The sequence below is a fragment of the Cervus canadensis genome, chromosome 9, assembly GCF_019320065.1.
Source record: "Cervus canadensis isolate Bull #8, Minnesota chromosome 9, ASM1932006v1, whole genome shotgun sequence".
Lineage (NCBI taxonomy): Eukaryota > Metazoa > Chordata > Mammalia > Artiodactyla > Cervidae > Cervus > Cervus canadensis.
Window position 1 is genome coordinate 50,968,906 of NC_057394.1, and position 22,345 is coordinate 50,991,250.

The 22,345-nt window shown below is 36.2% G+C and overlaps 1 protein-coding gene across 2 annotated transcripts in view; it reads right to left on the reverse strand.

Annotated features, from left to right (window-relative positions):
- The window catches only part of TDRD3 (tudor domain containing 3), a 204,160-nt gene that overhangs the window by 68,904 nt on the left and 112,911 nt on the right, over positions 1 to 22,345 (reverse strand). For both annotated transcript variants that reach the window (XM_043477358.1, XM_043477357.1), the window contains 3 exons: positions 9,835 to 9,975; positions 5,602 to 5,758; positions 4,717 to 4,842 (listed from right to left, as the gene is read on the reverse strand). In XM_043477358.1, the coding sequence (XP_043333293.1) occupies positions 4,717 to 4,842; positions 5,602 to 5,758; positions 9,835 to 9,975 (424 nt within the window). The remainder of the gene's footprint in view (positions 1 to 4,716; positions 4,843 to 5,601; positions 5,759 to 9,834; positions 9,976 to 22,345) is intronic.

Consider the following 22,345-nt stretch of genomic DNA (forward strand, 5'->3'; position numbering starts at 1 on the left):
AGAAACATATACATTATCATATGTAAAATAGATAGCCAGTGGGAATTTGCTGTATGATGCAGGAAGCTTAAACCCAGTGCTCTGTGACAACCTAGAGAGATGGGGAGGAAAACAAGGGAGGTTCAAGAGGAAGGGGACATATATCTACCTATGGCTGATTCATGTTGATATAAGGTGGAAGTTCAGTTCAATCACTCAGTCATGTCTGGCTCTTTGCAACCCCATGGACTACAGCATGTCAGGTCTCCCTGTCCATCCCCAACTCATGGAGCTTACTCAAACTCATGTTCATCAAGCCGGTGACGCCATCCAACTATCTCATTCTCTGTCGTCCCCTTTTCCTCCCGCCTTCAATCTTTACCAGCATCAGGGTCTTTTCCAGTGAGTCAGCTGTTCACATGAGGTGGCCAAGTATTGGAGCTTCAGCTTCAGCATCAGTCCTTCTGTGAATATTCAGGACTGATATCTTTTGAGATTGACTGGTTTGATCTCCTTGAAGTTCAAGGGATTCTCAAGAGTCTTCTCCAATACCAAAGTTCAAAAGCATCAATTCTTCAGTGCTCAGCTTTCTTCATAGCCCAACTCTCACATCCATCCACGACTACTGGAAAAATCATAGCCTTGAGTAGAGGGACCTTTGCTGACAAAGTAATGTTTCTGCTTTTAATATGCTGTCTAGGTTGGTCATAGCTTTTCTTCTGAGGAACAAGTGTCTTTCAATTTCGTGTCTGCAATCACCATCTACAGTGATTTTGGAGCCCAAAAAATAAAGTCAGTCACAGTTTCCATTGTTCCCCCATCTATGTGCCATCAAGTGATAGGACTGGATGCCATGATCTTAGTTTTCTGAATGTTGAGCTTTAAGCCAACTTTTTCACTCTCCTCTTTCACTTTCATCAAGAGACTCTTCAGTTCTTCTTCGCTTTCTGCCATAAGTGTGGTGTCATCTGCATATCTGAGGTTATTGATATTTCTCCTGGCAATCTTGATGTCAGTTTGTGCCTCATCCAGTACAGTGTTTCTCATGATGTACTCCGCATATAAGTTAAATAAGCAGGGTGACAATATATAGCCTTGACATACTCCTTTCCCTATTTGGAACCAGTCTATTGGTCCATGTCCAGTTCTAACTGTTGTTCAATATCTGACCTGCATACAGATTTCTCAGGAGGCAGGTCAGGTGGTCTGGTATTTCCAACTCTTTAAGAACTTTTCACAGTTTGTGTGCTCCACATAGTCAAAGGTTTTGGCATAGTCAATAAAGCAGAAGTAGATGTTTTTCTGAAACTCTCTTGCTTTTTTGATGATCCAACTGATGTTGACAATTTGATCTCTGGTTCCTCTGCCTTTTCCATATCCAGCTTGAACATCTGGAAGTTCACAGTTCACATACTTGGAGAATTTTGAGCACTACTTTACTAGCATGTGAGGTGAGTGGAATTGTGTAGCAGTTTGAACATTCTTCTGACATTGCCTTTCTTTGCGGTTGGAATGAAAACTGACATTTTCCAGTCCTGTGGCCACTGCTGAGTTTTCCAAATTTGCTGGCATATTGAGTGCAGCACTTTCACAGCATTATCTTTTAGGATTTGAAATAGCTCAAATGGAATTCCATCACCTCCACTAGCTTTGTTCACAGTGATGAACAAAGGCCCACTTGACTTCACATTCCATAATGTCTGGCTCTAGATGGGTGATCACACCATTGTGGTTATCTGGGTCATGAAGATCTTTTTTGTATAGTTCGTCCATAATCTTGCCACCTCTTCTTAATATCTTGTGCTTCTGTTAGGTCCATACCATTTCTGTCCTTTATTGTGCCCATCTTTGCATGAAATGTTCCTTTGGTATCTCTAATTTTTTTGAAGAGATCTCTAGTCTTTCCCATTCTATTGCTTTTCCTCTATTTTTTTGCATTGATCACTGAGAAATGTTTTCTTATCTCTCCTTGCTATTCTTTGGAATTCTATATTCAAATGGGTATATCTTTCCTTTTCTCCCTTGCCTTTAGCTTCTCTTCTTTTCTCAGCTATTTTTAAGGCCTCCTCAGACAATCATTTTGCCTTTTTGCATTTCTTTTTATTGGGGTTTTCTTGATCACTGCCTCCTGTACAATGTCATGAACCTCCATCCATAGTTCTTCAGGCACTCTACCAGATCTAATCCTTTGAATCTATTTGTCACTTCCACTGTATAACTGTAAGGGATTTGATATGGTGGAAACCAATAGAATATTATAAAGCAATTATCCTCCAATTAAAAATAAATAAACTTAAAACACAAACAAACAAACAAAAATCTTTTAGGACAAAGTCCTCCTGGTCTGTCTGCAGCCTACCACTTCTATCTGTAGCCTTCTGTTTCCACCTCTCCCATAACCTCCGAATCATAGGAACCAACGTTCTTGATGCTGCCAAGCCTGACCATTCAGCGTTCCCTACATTTAGGATATCCTTCCCTCAATACTCCCTCTTTAACCTGTCTATATGCCACCCACTCTAGGAAGCCTCTGCCCATCTCTCATCTTGGTTTGCTGGCCTCTCCACACAATATTCTAGGAAAGAATAAAAATTTGCTTCGCTGAGAATAGTGGTTATCAAGTAGGACAGACAACTCTAATGTAAGTTGGAGGGGGTAATTTCCAGCATTAGGATGATCAACGGAAAGTGTGAATTTTGATAAAATTTAAGAATCTGTACAAATATTGGAAATACCTAATTTTTGAATTTGGGGATTTATAAAGGTTATAGGTTATATTCATTGTGAAAATCAAGGGTATGAAATACCATTATAATGTCCATTTCTTTCTCACATTCCACATTCCTCTGTAACATGTTAATAACAACAAAGCAAATACAAAACAGTCCACTATAACAATATCCAATATTAACATATGTTCATAAATATCTGTCCCCTCAGAAATAAGTCTAACACTGATGCTCAGTTTTCAGTGTATTATTCATGTCAAGTATCTTAATTAACTTTAATACCTTTTCCCAAGTGGAATGCTTACATTACTAAATTTTGTTGGTATAGGATGTATTCTGTGAGAACTGAAGGATAACAGACACACAGATCAGAGTTGAATTACTATTCTCACTCTCAACTTCATTATGAGTTAGAAGAGACTCTAGGAGTCAGAAGCAAATAAATGTAGGGAAGTGTTAGTCACTCAGTCGTGTCCGACTCCGCGACCCCATGGACTGCAGCCCACCAGGCTCCTCTGTCCATGAGATTTTCCAGGCAAGGGTACTGGAGTGGATTGCCATTTCCTTCTCCAGGGGATCTTACCAACCCAGGGATCAAACCTGGATCTCCTGCACTGCAGGCAGATTATTTACCGACTGAGCTACAAGGAAAGCCCAAAATGTAGGGAAACAGAAGGATAAAAGGAAATCAAGGAAGCTCTGATTGGGATAGTATAAAGGGAAGTTGGGACAAAAATATTTATAAGTCAGAGAGATTTTAAGAAGCAACAGAGGCTCTCCTGCTAACCTTGTAGACACAAACATGTGAACTGCTAGAGATGGGGTCAAGTGGCAAGGACCTGAGGATCTCTAGGAGCTGAAAGCACTATCCAGGAAATATTAAATGAAAAAGCAGTATTAAATGAGAAAGCAATATATGTCAATCCTATATCCACAAGTAAGTGAATTTTGCTAACTACCATGAGCCTGTAAGAGGACCGCAAACCTCAGAGAAGATCACAGGCTCAGCTAAAATCTTGATTTCAGTATGTGAGACCTTGATCAGAGATTTCAACTAAGCTACACTTAGACTCCTGAACCATAGAAACTATGAGATAACATATTTGCAATGTTTTAAGCTATTAAACTTTTGGTATTTTGTGAAATAGCATTAGAAAATGAATTCATCATGCTTTAAAAAGGAAGCAAAAAGAAAAAAGGAAATACTGATCTTACATGTGTCTACTTACAAATCATCTACATTCTACATCCAACATTTGTTTTTCAGACAATGCATTATCTTTTCTTTGCACCCTAATGAGAAATTCCATTTTCATGAAATTTGTACATTAAAAATTTATTATAAAAGCATTTTATCTTTGAGCTTAAATTTAATTCAAAATATATCTGAAAGAGAAAATTAACCCTAAAAATAATTTCTCTAAATCTTTGGGATCATATATTAAAATCTTTTAATTCTAGTAAATCTTTATCATATTCCATGCTTAAAAATAAACATTTAACATAATTATATCTCTTCCAGTATTATGTTAATCACTAAAATACATCATACTAAGAAATATACCACAATGTGAGAGCATACTCACTCACTGTGCTCATTTAATCCTAACCCCAATCACACATTTTCATACAGTGTGTTAATATGTAGAGAAAAAAGAGGCTAATTTCAGAATCAAAAAAGTCATATGAAATTACATAATAATGATATTAATAATTTATCCAAAATAACAATCTGTTTTCATAGCTAATCTTGTCAGTTAGTAAACTGGGATAAAGAATTTGATGATATTGTCCACCATACAGATAAAGGGCAAAATAAGCTTCAATGATATCAGAATGCAACAATTAAAATTTTATTCTGTGCTTTTGTCAAACAGGAAGTTTGTGATTAAATAAATTTACAAAACTCAGAATATATGTTTATATTGTCAGTATATTATACTTTTTTTATATAATTCCAAACAAAGTTTGGTGCTTTAAACAGAAATCTACTTTAAGTTTAGCCTACCTTCCACACTCAAAGTCCCCATTTTAGACTCCAAGAAGTCGAATAACGTGCTTGGCGCTGATGGCCTAGCATTTCCTAGTTCTTCTTCATCTTCAGGTCGTATTCGGCCCCGGCCTTTCCCTTTACCTGAAGACGTGAAGTAAGACACATACAGTATACATGCAAAACAAAAGGGGAATATACACTGAAATATGATCAGCAGACATCTTAAGTAAAACCTCATACACGTATTTCTTTTCATATTTTTCTGTATGACCTATATCCTTTATAGCAAAAATGTTTTTAAATGACTATACTAACTAGCACCTTTAATCTTCTAAATGGCCTACCTGGAAATTTGTTCATGTAAATTGTGTTTGAAGGAAATAAATCATTTTTATGATTTTTCTTTAACCACTTTTTTTAGTTGAAATACAGTTGCTTTACAATGTTGTGGTAATCTCTGCTATACAGCAAATACTTATTTTTTTAAAAGAAGATATGGTTAGGACTTGAAAAATCACATGATATGCTTGGCCATACAGTAATTTAAAAATAACACTAAATAAAAGTCATGTTCCTGTTAATTATTAAATGTTTGTAGACTATTTAGTCAGTTATAAAAGTGGCCTAGTGGTAGAAATAGATTAAGTAGAGCCAGTTATTTTATATTTTATTACTCAAGACCTTGTTTTATTAGACCTACTTTATTTTATATAAAGATGAAGACTATGAGACTAAGAATAACCTATATGTCTCTGGTTCCAAAACGGTTGCTACCTCCACTTACCATAAAGCTAAATGAAGTTACAGACTTCACAGCAACAAAACCCAGTTTTTGTCAACAACATACATTTCTATGAAAAGCAAACAATATTGTCTGGCATATTGATTAAAGAATTATACCTCTCAAAGGTGGACCTGTTACAGGTTTCTGTTTATTGCTGTTAAGAAGTACATTCAGTGCTGCTTCTAAGTTGTTGCCATTATCCATGAGAGCTTGCCTTGATGCTTCTTTACTAAAGCCCATTTCTGTTATATGTCTCAGAGCCTTCTCATCCACCTATAAGCAACAAAGTAAAGTTATGCCAACAGCCAATAAACAAGCAAAGTATAAGTTCTTAAATATATACTGTTTTTTAACCAAAAATTACATCTGATGTTTATGGGAAAATGTGATATTAATATATTATTTGCTTGCTGTTTTTTCATACCAATAGTCAAGAAAAGATCTGTGATATGCAAGGCTGTGCCTTGAGTACTTTCTTTGAACCATTACAAATGCAAAACAAACAAACAAAAAAAGAAACTTTATGATATGTCACTATAAAGCTTTTAAAAAAAAACAGGCAGTGAAAACTACCTAATGAAAAATTGTCATGGTTAATACTTCTCTGTCCTAAGGAAATACAGTTTATATAGCACCTCTCAAAAAATACAAAGTATAAAAAGAAGCTAACAAAATGGTACCATCTCAGTAGCTTGGTTTTTTTTCCTACTCTCTATTGTTTCAATATTCTGCTTTATATTTATAAGCAATACTATCTATGAAGCTTTGACAGCCTACACCTCAAATTTAAAAAATCTACTTTACAAGTGTCAGAATCCCATATCTTGAAAAATCTGGACCTGAGTAGAATTAAAGGACTGTTTAAGTAACATAAACATATCCCATGAAGACATTTATCAAACCATAACCAGCTGAGAAATACACAACTAACTTTTGTACTTTTATGAGTTGAGATGGATAGGCTTTAAGATAGTATTTAAGACAGCATGCATGTTGCTGACATCTACACTCATACCCACGTAGGCATTGATAAAAGCACAGGACTTTAAAAAAAAAAAAAAAAAACCTGTTTTTAAAACTCTGACTTCTTTAAAAACTCTGATTTTGTGAATTCAAAACACAAAATCCTTTTTAAACATAGTAATAGCTATTAATAGGTCAGAGTTACATATAAGAGAAATTTTACATCCCTGCTGTAGATATCCTAAAGTAAATGTAAAAAGGCCTGGACATTAAAACTATAATCCACCCTTCTTATTCAAAACTTATCTAAATGTGAAAAAAAAATCCTTCCAAAGGCTTTCCCTCTCCCAATTATTTCACAAGTAAATATCTAATTAAGAATACTGTCTCTTATATAGAATTTAACCAAAAAACACTCTTAAGAATCAATTCATATCCAACCTTGGTATAACTTATTCTACCTTTCTTGTTAACCTGAATTGCAGTTAACCAAATTCTCATTCAAGGTGCTGGCAGGTCCATGCTCTGACAGCTTTAGGAAAAAACCTTCCTTGCCTCTTCTAGTCTGTGTTGTTTACTGGCAATCTTTGGCTTTCATTAGTTTATAGATGCATCATTCCAGTCACACAGCCATCTTCTCACGGTGCATCTTCATGACAACTTTTCTCTGTGTCTAAATCTCCCCTCTTTACAGGTTAAACTAGTGTCATCTTGGCTTAGGGCCCATCCTAACGACCTCTTTTTAACTTGGTATCTCTGTAAAGATTCTATTTCCAAAGAAAAGCAGTCACATTTTAAGGTACTGGTGCTCAAGACTTCAATCTATCTTGTTAGGTGGTAGGTTGGGTTGGGATGATGGATGGGACACAATTCAACCTATAAAATCATTTATTGTCAAAAATATTTTAAAGAAACTATCCACTGACATCCCAATCAAGTCTTTTTTTCAGTTGCTGAAAATAAAGAACTGAAAACCATACAACAGGCAAAAGCACTAGGTACCTGGTCATCAGAATTTCAAACTGTCCTTTTGATTAGTCTCCTTCATTCTTAAATGACAGTTTTTATGAATAGAATTATAGATGAAGAGTATTCCTTTCAGTACATTCAATGTCTCACCCCACTGCTTCCTTGCCTTCATAGTTTTTAATGAAAAATTGGCCATTTATTGAGGATCCCTTCTATTTGATGAGTTACTTCTCTCTCATCGCTTTCAAGATATCCTGTCTCTACCTTTCAACAACTAGATTATGTGTCTTGGTGTGTCTCTGCATTTAGCCTATAGGAGACCATTGAGCTTCTCAGATTTGTAGATGTCATCAAATTTGGTAATGGGGGGGGGGGGCATTAGTTCTTCAAATATTTTTTCTATCCCTTTTTCTTTTCAACTGAGACTCCTGTAATGTATATACTGTATATTTCATGGTGCCTCATTGATCCCGTAGGCTCTATTTTTCTTCATTCTTCCCTCTTTCTCATCTTAGACTGGGTAATTTCAATTGCCCTCTATTAAAGCTCAGTAATTCTTTCTTCTGCTTGCTCTTGTCTGATGCTGAACCTAAGAAAAATTTTTATTTCCACTACTGTACTTTCTAGTTCAAGAAATCCTATTTTCTTTTTTTATAATTTACCTTTATTGATATATCCTTATATATCGTCCATATATTGTTCTCTTGATTTCTTTTAGCTCTTTGCCAATGGTTCCCTTCAGACCTGTATTTCTAAGACAGTTAATTTAAGGTCTTTTTTTTAATAAGTTCAATGCCTGGGTTTCTTCAGGGATAGTTTCTTTCAATTTCTTTCTTTTTCCTATGAATGGGTCATACTTTCTGTTTTTTGGTATGCTCTATAATTTTCTGCTGAGAACTGAAAATTCTGAATACTGTACTGGTGGCAATTTTGGAAATCAAATTCTCCCTCCTCCTCAGAGATTGGTGGTGTTACTTGATGAAGACTGCAGTTTTAAGTTTGTTTAGTAACTGTTCCAAACCTTTTTGGTAAGGATTATATTCTTTGTGATCTGTGATCACTGGAGTCTTTGTTCCATTATCTCCGTAATCAGCCAGTGACCAGCCTCTTTCTTCATCCATCACCACTCTGTATGCTGCAAGAGTTTGACTTGACTCCAAAGTTGTAAAATAGTTGTTTCAGACGTTTGTCAGCTTAATAGCTGTTTTGGTGGAGGAGACAATTCTTGGAACTTTCCATTTTGCCATCTTTGTGATATCACTCCCTTCTTATGCTTTTAATCCTCAAAACAATCCCAAACTGTTGGTCTTTAGTGTTCTATGGCAAGACATTCCCAGAAAACGGTTCTCAATGCACTTAAGTTAAAGCACTTCTTGAGTAAGAGACAGTGTCTTTTTCAACTTGCTATATCCACTCGAACCTGAAAACTGACTTTTTTTTACAATGAGATGGTCATGTATTCAAGGAAGCAATAGTCTACCTCTGTTATAAACCCATTCTCCTTAGCTAGTGATTGATTTAGGAATGGACACATAACCTAGTTCTAGTCAATGAATCATAGATGGAATTTACCAGAGATTTCCAAAATTATTTTCTTATCTGATAAAACACCCACACACAGAGAAATGTCCCCTTTCATTCCTGCCTTTGAACTTTCTTCATGAAGATTAACACACAGAGAACCCTATAACCCAGAGAAGAAAGCCAAGAAACTAGAGCGATGCGTACCAGAGTTCCAACATTGTTATATTGCTTAATTTGCCAATCTTTACAACCATCCAGCTCCAGATTTCTTGTTATATGAGATGACAAACCCTCTTATTTAAGCTAATCTTAGAACTCTCTAGACAAAATCACCCAAAGTCATTCAAGCTCGAAAGGTAGAGGAAAATGAATTCCTGTCAGTTCCCTTATATCTGAAGACACTGTGGCATACCCAGCAACATCTGACTTCCCATTTATCTTAAAAATCTAGTAATATTTTGCAATTGAGTCTATAATATACATCTACTGTTTCAATATTTTCCACAAATAACAAAACAAAATGACTTCAGACAAAATCTGAGAAAAGATGTGGGAAAGGAGACGAAAGGACAGATAACTATGTTTTTGATGCATCATCTTTTAGAAAATAATTTCCATTGAATGTTTTTTGTGTAATTTGATGACTTTTTATCAGTCCACTCCAAAAGACATCATTCACACATTAGAAAGTTAAGTAAATTTTACTTAAGTAAATTATTTTTCAAATAATCCAAATTTTCCATGAATTAAATGGAATCCTTAATGAAAGTCTTCTTAGACTTGTGACACTGTCTATAATATACTCAAAAAGTTAGTGGTGGTTCTGAGAATTTAAAAACAACACTATTGAAGAAAAAAAGATGCAAACTTTGTGGTTGGTTCTTCAGTCTTACCAGTTCTCTATAGACACCTTCATGTTTTCCCTCTGATTTGTTTGCCTTTTCTTTCTGTAAAATTTCCCTATTTCGGTTACCAGCAGCACTCATGTTGAGATTACTTCTAGCACCACCACCGCCGCCTCCAAATGTCTTGGTCTTCAGATAAGAAAACGACAAAATAAATATAAATAAACAGAATTTTAAAAAGCTTTAAAGTCTAAGTTATGACTAAAAACATCTAGTAAAACTGAAGTACTTAAGTTTCCTAATTATGTTTAACAGGAAAAAAGTGAAATGCTAACTAATTCTTTCTAAACATCTACTAGTCATAACCTCCTCTTTCCACAAGTCCAGGTGAGGGAATTAAAAAAATTATATGATTATAATTTTTATATCTTCAAGGAAAATCATTAGAATAAACTTAAGTAGACAGCAATATAGAAAATAATACAAGTATTATGGAGATGAGATGTCAAAAATTATTCCAGTAAAATACTTGACTGATATAATGATACACATGTTACAAGTCCAGCTACATGTCAAGGCTTTCTTTAGCAAGGCACCAAACCTATTTAGGAATCAGTTACATTACACCCATGATCCAGTAACAGGAATAATATTCTATATTCTATAATCGAAGAATGTAAACAAATAATACAAATTTTAATACTGGATTAAAAGTCTAATTACTGATTTATTATCTATATTAATTGCATAGTATGCTGTATCTTGGGGGCTTCCCAGATGACACAAGTGGCAAAGAATCAGCTTGCCAGTGCAGGAGAGGCAGGGAAAACCCCTGGGTCGGGAGGACCCCCTGGAGGAGGAAACGGCAACCCACTCCAGTATTTCTTGCCTGGGAAATCCCATGGACAGAGGAGCCTGGCAGGCCACAGTTCATGGGGTTACAAAGAGACAGACATGACCGAGCATGCATACACTGCGCCATGCTACACCTTATCAACCATGTATAAAACTTTTGTAGTCCTAGTTCTTATTTTGTCTGACTTATTTGAATATTTCTTTGTGTAATGAAATCTGATCTCATTTCTGTTTTATCAAAACCACTGTGGAAACATTAGAACACTGGTTTAGAAAGATACAAATTCATGATTGAAAAGCACCTCACGGTTGTTATTTGTACAATATCAAATTATGCTTCTGGTTATATAATATCTTTATAGTTTTCTAAAAAACCTAATAAAAGCAGAAGCCAACACTTGATTATTATTAGGGTAACTAGTAATAGTCTTAAAGTGTCTTACAATGACTACAATAAGAAAACATTTCAGATATACATTTAAATAAGACTGAGAAATTTATTTGAATCATATGAAAATATAAAGAAACAGAACCTGAAAAACAGAAAAATGATGTAATATGATCATCAATGGACAACACGTTAAATATCTCTATAAGGTAGTTGATACATCACAATATTTAAATTTAACTCAAATCAAAATTAAAACCACATCTTCAGAGATTCATTATTGGATTCATTCAAATTTTGTTACCTGCAATCCAGCAAAAAAAAACAAAACAAAACATTTGAAATGTCTTGATAGTCATTATTTATGCAACGATAAGGAAAAATATGAGTTTATATTAATGTGATACAAAGTTTATCAGACTGAGAAACAATGTAGTATATGTAAGAATAGAGGCTTCAGTTCAGTTCAGTTGCTCAGTTGTGTCCGACTCTTTGCAACCCCATGGACTGCAGGACACCAGGCTTCCATGTCCATCATTAACCCCCAGAGCTTGCTCAAACTCATGTCCATTGAGTTGGTGATGCCATCCAACCATCTCATCCTCTGTCGCCCCTTCTCCTCCTGCCTTCAATCTTTCCCAGCATCAGGGTCTTTTCCAATGAGTCAGGTCATTGCATCACGTGGCCAAAGTACTGGAGTTTCAGCTTCAGCATCAGTCCTTCCAATGAACATTCAGGACTGATTTCCTTTAGGATGGACGAGTTGGACCTCCTTGTAGTCCAAGGGACTCTCAAGAGTCTTCTCCAACACCACAGTTCAAAAGCATCAATTCTTCGGCACTCAGCTTTCTTTATAGTCCAACTCTCACATCCATACACACTAATGGAAAAACCATAGCGCTGACTAGATGGACCTTTGTCGGCAAAGTAATGTCTCTGCTTTTAACATGCTGTCTAGGTTGGTCATAGCTTTTCTTCCAGGGAGCAAGTGTCTTTTAATTTCATGGCTGCAATCACCATCTGCAGTGATTTTGGAGCCCCCCAAAATAAAGTCTCTCACTGTTTCCACTGTTTCCCCATCCATTTGCCATGAAGTGATGGGACCAGATGCCATGATCTTCGTTTTTTGAATATTGAGTTTTAAGCCAACTTTTTCACTCTCCTCTTTCACTTTCATTAACAGGCTCTTCAGTTGCTCTTCACTTTCTGCCATAAGGGTGGTGTCATCTGCATATCTGAAGTTATTGATATTTCTCCCAGCAATCTTGATTCCAGCTTGTGCTTCATCCAGCCTGGCATTTTGCTTGATGTACTCTGCATATAAGTTAAATAAGCAGGGCGACAATATATAGCCTTAACGTACTCCTTTCCCAATTTGGAAGCAGTTCATTGTTCCATGTCCGGTTTTAACTGTTGCTTCTTGACCTGCATACAGGTTTCTCAAGAAGCAGGGAAGGTGGTCTGATATTCTATTTCTTTCAGAATTTTCAGCAGTTTGTTGTGATCTAGAGTCATAGACTTTGGTGTAATCAATAAAGCAGAAGTAGATGTTTTTCTGTAATTGTCTTGCTTTTTCTATGATCCAGAGGATGTTGGTAATTTGATCTCTGGTTCCTCTGCCTTTTTAAAATCCATCTTGAACATCTGGAAGTTCACAGTTCACGTACTGTTGAAGCCTGGCTTGGAGAATTTTGAGCATTACTTTGCTAGCGTGTGAGATGAGTGCAATTGTGCAGAAGTTTGAACATTCTTTGGCATTGCCCTTCTTTGGGAGTGTAATGAAAACTGACCTTTTCCAGTCCTGTGGCCACTGCTGAGTTTTCCAAATTTGCTGGCATGTTGAATGCAGCACTTTCACAACATCATCTTTTAGGATTTGAAATAGCTCAAATGGAATTCCATCGCCTCCACTAGCTTGTTCGTAGTGATGCTTCCTAAGGCCCACTTGACTTCATATTCCAGGATGTCTGGCTCTAGTGAGTGATCACACCATCGTGGTTATCTGGGTCATGAAGATCTTTTTTGTATTCTTCTTTGTACTCTTGCCACCTCTTCTTAATATCTTCTGCTTCTGTTAGGTCCATACCATTTCTGTCTTTTATCTGCCCATCTTTGAATGAAATGTTCCCTTGGTATCTCTAATTTTCTTGAAGAGACCTCTAGTCTTTGCCATTCTATTGTTTTCCTCTATTTAAATCTCTGCTGAGCCACTTCCTAGTTCCAGCCCTCAGGCAAGTCACTTAACTTCTACTTTCCATAAGCTCTGGGTTTCTCATCCTTAAAACAGGAATAAGAGAATTTCCTGCTGGTCCAGTGGTTAAGTCTGCACGCTTCCACTCCACAAAGTACAGATCTGATTCCTTGTCAGGAACTAAGATCCCACATGTCACACTGCACTGTCAACAAAAAACCAACCTCATTGGGATAATGGGAGGGTTAAATAACATCATCACATCAAGTAATGAATTCAGTAACTGGCACATGGTAAACACTCATAACAGAAAGATGGCAACATTACTGTTTTAATATAATAGAACAGAGTTACCTGAAAAGTCTGAAGCCTGACCTGTTCCAAATTAAATGTATTTCCAGAATTTAAATTCTGTAACTCCAAAAGTGCCTTTTCTTTTGGTGCCAGTGAAATAATTCCATCTTCTGGAGACATTTCTTTATTTTCTTTCCATTTTATGGATTAAGGAACAAGATAAACAGCATTTTCAGAACTGCTTTTCATTGCTGTAAAATAGTTGTTCCTCACTAAACATACAACTATCTAAAGACATCACAACATAAACATTACCCATAAGGTAACTGATGTGAATCAGGCATCTGTGAGACCATCATGACCATGAAACCTAAGTGGGCCTTCATGCGGCCTAGCAATCGTAGTACATTCTCCTAGGCCATTCACCTCCCAATCTTCCCAACCACTATTTCACATGTCTCCTAGCTCCTCAAACTTCAAACATCTTCTCCCTCATTGTGACTGTATGACCATGCTTACTACCTCACTGGAAAAACTAAAATAATCATTAAAGAACTTACATAGATTTTTACCACATCAACCCACTCATCTGTACATCTATAGTTTATCTTACCACCATCTATACAGAATGTGAAGAGAATGAATGACTTCCCTAACTCTACATTAATTTTCAAGCCACATCTTACAGAATGTTTAACAGACCTTGATAAATTCAATACATCACACTCCATGATATGATTTCTGTATTCTCTTGTTTAATTCCTATCTTACTGGTCACACCTTGGCTGGTTCAGCTTCTTTCATTCAACTGGTAAGGTTAAAATGCTAAAGGGTTTATTCCTTATCCTCTTCCCTTCCCTTCAGCTCCCATTCCCTTGAGGATCACATGTGACCTCATGATTTTAAATATCATTCATATGCATTTCACTCTCAAATGCATACATCCATCCCAAACCTCACCCTTTACCTTACTGTCTCACTGCCTATTAGACATTGCCAGGTGGATGCCTGAAAGGCACCTCAGTGTTAACACGTTCAAAACAGAACACCCTGTTCAAACCCTGTCATTTCCAATTCAAAGTAAGCAACTTTAACCTGCTAATTTTTCAGTGCAAAATCCTTGAAGTCTTTTGTAACACCTCTTCTCGCAAGCTCTGTATTTAATCTCTCAGAAACTCTGATGGTTGTATTTTTCAAAATAGCTGAATCTGAACAGTTCACACTACCTATTACAGCTGCCATCACTACCAAAACTTTTTCTCCCCCTGGACTATTTCAATAATTCCCTAACTTGTATGATTCCCATCTTCCCTTTCTGAACACAACAGCCAGAATTAGGCTTTCTAAATGTAGGTCAGCTGATGTATTGATGTGCTGACAACCCTCCAAAGGCTCCTCATTTCCTTCTGACTGTCTTTAAGATGGCTTACAGGGCCCTACATAAGCTAACCTCCATTATCACTTCTGATTTTATATTCTAGAACTTGTCCCTCTGTCTTCTCTGCTTCTACTGGTCACAGTGCTATTCCTTCAACATAAACTCCTGCTTTAGAGCCTTTGCAGCAGCTTTTCCTTCTCCCTGGAACACTCTTCTCAGATAACCATGTCACTAATTCTTACCGCCTTCAATTTTTGACACAAATTTCATCATCTTGAAGCCTAATCAAATTTCTCTATTTAAGGCTGAAATTTGCAATTTACTTATTTAGTATGTTTCTATTATTTATTGTCCTTACTAGAATATAAACTATATAAGAATTTCAAAGAATTCTCAATTTCTGACCATCCTATTTTATTTTTATCTTTTTTATTTCCACACACCAGTAATTTATTTTAAATTTGAATAATTTCTAATTCCACAAACAAAACTACTGAAGAACAGCAATATTTTGCTTGAATTCTTTCTTCTGTACACTCAGTGATCCAAAACACCATAATATCCAACATACACAAACCTCAGGGAAGGGTTAGTAAATACACACAGATTGGAATCACAGTGCTCTGCTCCTGAATGGAATGGTCCCACAGAAAAAGCACTGGATACAGCATAACATAAGGGCGCCTGTTACATATGAAGTGAGCAGAAACACACTAGTGTCTTCTATATGCGTCATGAGGAAACCTGCATAGGTTAGAGGGCCTTTTATGCTCACTTAAAAGTCAGCCAAGTTGTCTGTAATGCATTTTTCAAACAATTTGGACAGCACTGCGATCCCATGTAGTACATGCTCATTTGTGTTGTCTTTGTTGACACTGAAAATCTTGCATGGTCATATACGAGTGTTTTGGCTTCAGCTTTTCTTTGAATAAAAGAGATTTAAATGCACTTAAACAATACATATTGCAAGCTGTTCACATACACTAAATTTAGGAGATTCGATTAATTAGAGGTTTTTTTTCTTTAAACACTACAGACTGCAAATCAGGTTCTTCACAACAGATTGAGTATTAAGTAGTTCTTCAAGGAATGAGGTAGGAAGAAGAAAAGCCCAAGTGAATAAAACATTGAAACTATTCCCCGTTGAAAATAAATTCTACAATGATGCAGAATGTGAAATAAGCTTTTAACATAAGTGATCTGAGTTTATAGTTAGAAACAAAAAGTAGTCCTTCATGAAATAAAGGTTAAGACCTGTTTTTCCCGTTATAAACTGAGAAGTGGGTAGAGACGACGTTTCGGTATGAAAACAGGTGACTACAGATCAGCTTTCCATCTCACATGCCGTACCCAAAGCCAGGCTGTGGCTGCCCGTAGGGTGGTGCAGAGTAACCACAAGCGAAAGCTGCCTGTGGAGGGATTGCAACACTGCGTCCTGCTGTCAGCATCAACTGGGGCTGACCATAAACAATAGGTTGCGTTGCTGTAGCTTGTTCCTCCTTTTCTCAGTGATTTTGAAGCATCTAACTCTTTGTCAAGTATTCCTTCATGACTTGGATGAAATACAGCATGGCAAAAGCCATAATATTGTGCCTCCATGCAATTTCCAGGATAACATCTGGCCTTAAAAGACCAAAACCAGCAAAGAGACACACTCCAGAGCACTTTCTTTTTCTTCCTGCAAAACCCACTGTAGGAGCTCTTCAGCCAATTTAGTATCTTCAGATTCAGAGGCATACTGCATTGTGTCCGTGTACATGCTATCTTTCTCACACAGCTCCACGCTGTTTCCAGCGATTATTGCCTTTGAAGAGGTAAGCAGTGATCCTTCTGAACTCAGTGACTTCATGCTTTTCCAGATGCTGACCCTCTCCTCTCCTCTCCCCATGCTCACAAGTCTCTGTCTGCTTTTCCATTACTGCCCTGTAAATAAATTCTTCAGTACCATTTTTCTAGAAGCCATTTATATGTGTTAGAATACAATATTTATCTTTCTCTTTCTGACCTACTTCACTCTGTATTATAGGCTCTAGATTCATCCACCTCATCAGAACTGACTCAAATCTGTTCCTTTTGATGGCTGAGTAATATTCCATTGTGGATATGTACCAAAACTTCTTTATCCATTCATCTGTCGATGGACATCCAGGTTGCTTCCATTTTCCAGCTATTATAAATAGTGCTGCAATGAACAATGGGATACATTTGTCCTTTTCAATTTTGGTTTCCTCAGGGTATATGCCTAGGAGTAGGATTGCTGGATCATATGGTGGTTTTATTCCTAGTTTTTAAAGGAATATCCGTACCATCTTCCATAGTGGCTATATCAATTTACAGTCCCACCAGCAGTGCAAGAGGGCTCCCTTTTCTCCACACCCTCTCTAGCATTTATTGTTTGTAGACTTTTTGATGATGGTGATTCTGGCTGGTGAGAGGTAGTTTGATTTGCATTTCTCTAATGAGTGATGCTGAGCATCTTTTCATGTGTTTGTTAGCCATCTGTATGTCTTCCTTGGAAAAATGTCTGTTTAGGTCTTTTCCCCACTTTTTGATTGGCTTGTTTTTCTTCTATTGAGTTGTATGAGCTGCTTGTATATCTTTGAAATTAATCCTTTGTCAGTTGTTTCAGTTGCTATTATTTTCTCCCATTCTGAGGGTTGTCTTTTCACCTGGCTTATAGTTTCCTTTGCTGTGCAAAAGCTATTAAGTTTAATCAGGTCCCACTTGTATACTTTTGTTTTTACTTCCATTACTCTAGGGAAGTGGGTCATAGAGGATCTTGTTTTGATTTATGTCATCAAGTGTTCTGCCTATGTTTTCCTCTGAGAGTTTTATAGTTTCTGGTCTTACATTTAGGTCTTTAATTCATTTTGAGTTTATCTTTGTGCATGGTGTTAGGAAGTGTTTTAATTTCATTCTTTTACATGGAGCTGTACAGTTTTCAGAGCACCATTTATTGAAGAGGTTGTCTTTGCCCCATTGTATATTCTTGCCTCCTTTGTTGAAATTAAGGTACCCATAGGTGCATGGGTTTATTTCTGGGCTTCCTATCTTGTTCCATTGGTCTATATTTCTGTTTTTGTACCAGTACCATGCTGTCTTAATGACTGTAGCTTTGTAGTATAGTCTGAAGTTGTGAAGGTTGATTCCTCCAGCTCCATTCTTCTTTTTCAAGACTGTTTTGGCAATTCAGGGTCTTTTGTGTTTCCATATGAATTGTGGAATTTTTCGTTCTAGTTCTGTGAAAAATGCCATTGGTAATTTGATAGGGATTGCACTGAATCTGTAGATTGTGTTTGGTAGTATAGTCATTCTTTCTACCCAGGAACGTGGATTCTCTCCTTATCTGTTTATTTTGTCTTTGATTTCTTTCATCAGGAACTGATGATTCTTTCTACCCAGGAACGTGGACTCTCTCTCTATCTGTTTGTCTTTGATTTCTTTCATCAGTGTCTTATAATTTTCTGTGTACAGCTCTTTTGTCTCCTTAGGTAAGTTTATTCCTAGATATTTAATTCCTTTTGTTGCAATGGTGAATGGGATTGATTCCTTAATTTCTCTTTCTGGTTTTTCATTGTTAGTATATAGAAATGCAAGTGATTTTTGTGTATTGATTTTGTATCCTGCAACACTGCTCAATTCACTGATTAGCCCTAGTAATTTTCTGATACTATCTTTAGGGTTTTCTGTGTACAGTATCATGTCATCTGCAAACAGTGAGAGCTTTACTTCTTTTCCGATCTAGATTCCTTTTATTTCTTTTTCTTCTCTGACTGCTATAGGTAGGACTTCCAGAACTATGTTGAATAATAGTGGGGAAAGTGGGCACCCTTGTCTTGTTCCTGATCTTAGGGGGAATGCTTTCAGTTTTTCACAATTGAGAACAATGTTAGCTGTAGGCTTATCATGTATGGCCTTTACTATGTTGAGGTAGGTTCCTTCTATGCCCATTTTTTGAAGAGTTTTAATCATAAATGGGTACTGAATTTTGTCAAAGGCTTTTTCCGCATCCACTGAGATTATCATATGGTTTTTATCTTTCAGTTTGTTAATATGGTGTATCACATTGATTGATTTGCATATATTGAACAATCTTTGCATCCCTGGAATAAATCCAACGTGATCATGGTATATGAGCTTTTTAATGTGTTGCTGAATTCTGTTTGCTAAAATTTTGCCAAGGAATTTTGCAGGTATGTTCATCAGTGATATTGGCCTGTAGTTTTCTTTTTTTATGTTGTCCTTGTTGGTACCAGGGTGATGGTGGCCTTGTAGAATGAGTTTGGAAATGTTCCTTCCTCTGCAATTTTTTGAAAGAGTTTTAGAAGGATAAGCATTAGGTCTTCTTGAAATGTTTGACACAATTGTCCTGTGAAGCCATCTGGTCCTGGGCTTTTGCTTCTTGGGAGATTTTTGATCACAGCTTTAATTTCAGTGCTTATAATTGGGTTGTTCATAATTTTTATTTCTTCTTGGTTCAGTCTTGGAAGACTGAACTTTTCTAAGAATCTGTCCATTTCTTCCAGATTGTCCATTTTATTGCCATATAGTTGTTCAAAATAGTCTCTTATAATCCTTTGTATTTCTACATTGTCTAACATTTCTGGATTGTTGTAACCTCTCCTTTTTCATTTCTAATTTTGTTGATTTGGTTCTTCTCTCTTTTTTTTCTTGATGAGTCTGGCTAAAGATTTGTCAATTTTGTTTATCTTCTCAAAGAACCAGCTTTTAGTTTTATTAATCTTTACTACTGTTTCTTTCATTTCTTTTTCATTTATTTCTGCTCAGATCTTTATGATTTCTTTCCTTCTACTAATTTTGGGGGGCGGGGGTTGTTCTTCTTTTTCCAGTTGTTTTAGGTGTAAATTTAGGTTGTCTATTCTATGTCTTTCTTATTTCTTGAGGTAGGATTGTATTGCTATAAACTTCCCTCTTAGAACTGCTTTAGCTGCATCCCATAGGTTTGAGTTGTCATGTTTTCATTGTCATTTGTTTCTAGAAATTTTTTGATTTCCCTTTTGATTTCTTCAGTAACCTGTTGGTTAATTAGAAACGTGTTGTTTAATCTCCATGTGTTTGTGTTTCTTAGAGTTTTTTGCCTTGTAATTGATATCTAGTCTCATAGTGTTGTGGTCAGAAAAGATGCTTGATACAAATTCAATTTTCTTAAATTTACTGAGGTTTGATTTGTGACCCAAGAAGTGGTATATCCTGGAGAATGTTCCATGTGCACTTGAGAAGAAGATGTATTCTGCATTGGAATGGAATGTCCTGAAGATATCAATGAGATTCATCTCATCTAATGTATCATTTAAGACTTGTGTTTCCTTATTTTGTTAAGATGATCTGCCCATTGGTGTCAGTGGGGTGTTAACGTCTCCTATTATTATTGTGTTACCGTCAATTTCTCCTTTTACGTCTGTTAGTGTTTGTCTTATGTATTGAGGTGCTCCTATGATGGGTGCATAGATATTTGCAATTGTTATGTCTTACTCTTGGACTGATACCTTGATCATTACGTAGTGTCCTTCCTTATGTCTTGTAATATCCTTTATTTTAAGGTCTGTTTTGTCTGATATGAGGATTGCTACTCCAGCTTTCTTTTGCTTCCCATTTGCATGGAATATATTTTTCAATCCTCTTACTTTCAGTCTTTATGTGTCCTTAGATCTGAAGTGCGTTTCTTGTAAACAGCATATATATGGGTCTTATTTCTGTATCTGTTCAGCCAGTCTGAGTCTCTTGGTTGGCGCATTTAATCCATTTACATTCAAAGTAATTATTGATATATATGTTCCTATTGCCATTTTCTCAATTGTTTGGGGTTGGTTTTGTAGATCTTTTTTCTTCTCTTGTATTTCTTGACTATATAAGTTGGTTTAACATTTGTTGTAAAGCTGGTTTGGTGGTACTGAATTCTCTTAACTTCTGCTTGTCTGAAAAGTTTTTTATTGCTCCATTAATTTTGAATGAGACCCTTTCTGGGTACAGTAATCATGGTTGTAGATTTTTTCCTTTCAGTACTTTAAATATATCCTGCCATTCCCTTCTGGCCTGTAGAGTTTCTACTGAGAGATCAGCGTAGGTGTTTCCCTTGTATGTTACTTGTTGCTTCTCCCTTGTTGCTTTTAATATTTTGTGTTTATCTTTGCTAGTTTGATTCGTATGTGTCTTGGTGTGTTTCTCCTTGGTTTTATCCTCTATTGGACTCTTTGTGCCTCTTGGACTTAATTGACCATCTCCTTTACCATGTTTGGGAAACTTTCAACTACAATCTCTTCAAAAATTTTCTCATACCCTTTCTTTTTCTCTTCTTATTCTGGGACCCTTGTAACTCAAATATTGGTGCATTTGATATTGTTTCAGAGGTCTCTAGACCATCCTCAGTTCTTTTCATTCTTTTTACTTTATTCTGCTCTTCAGAAGTTATTTCCAACACTTTATCATCCAGTTCACTGATTTGGTCTTCTGCTTCAGATATTCTGGTACTGATTCCTTCTAGAGTATTTTTAATTTCAGTAATTGTGTTGTTTGTCTCTGTATGCTAATTCTTTAATACTTCTAGGTCTTTGTTAATTAATTCTTGCATTTTCTCCATTTTGTTTTCAAGGTTTTTGATCATCTTTACTATCATTATTCTGAATTCTTTTTCAGGTAGTTTGCCTATTTCCTCTTCATTTATTTGGACTTCTGTGTTTCTAGTTTGTTACTTCATTTGTGTAGTATTTCTCTGCCTTTTTATTTTTATTTTTTTAACTTATTGTGTTTGAGATCTCCTTTTTCCAGGCTTCAAGGTTGAATTCTTTCTTCCTTTTGGTTTCTGCCCTCCTACGGCTGGTCCAGTATTTGTGAAAGCTTCCTATTGGGTGATATTTGTGGTGAGTTTTTGTTTGTTTGTTTTTCCTCTGATGGGCAAAGCTGAGTGAGGTGGTAATTCTGTCTGCTGATGATTGGGTTTGTATTTTTGTTTTATTTGTTGTTTAGATTAGGCATCCTGCACAGGTGCTACCGGTGTTTGGGTGATGCCAGGTCTTGTATTCAAGTGGTTTCCTTTGTGTGAGTTCTCACTGTTTGATACTCCCTAGGGTTAGTTCTCTGATAGTCTAGGGTTTTGGAGTCAGTGCTCCCACTCCAAAGTCTCAAGGCTTGATCTCTGGTCAGGAACGAAGATTCTACAAGTGGTTTGTTATGGCATTAAGTGAGATTAAAACAAATATCCAAAAACGAGAAACCAAATATGAATCCCAGACAAATGGCAATTACAAAATCAGACAAATAATAATTTAAAAAATGGAATATACTCATATGCATATACACACATGAGCAAAGTCAATACAGTCCAACAAAAATAAAGTACAATAGATTGACCTAGTGAACAAAGGAAATAAAAATTATATTTACCAGGTAAGAACAAAACTAACTAAAGCACAAACTGGAAAACAAAACTAAAGCA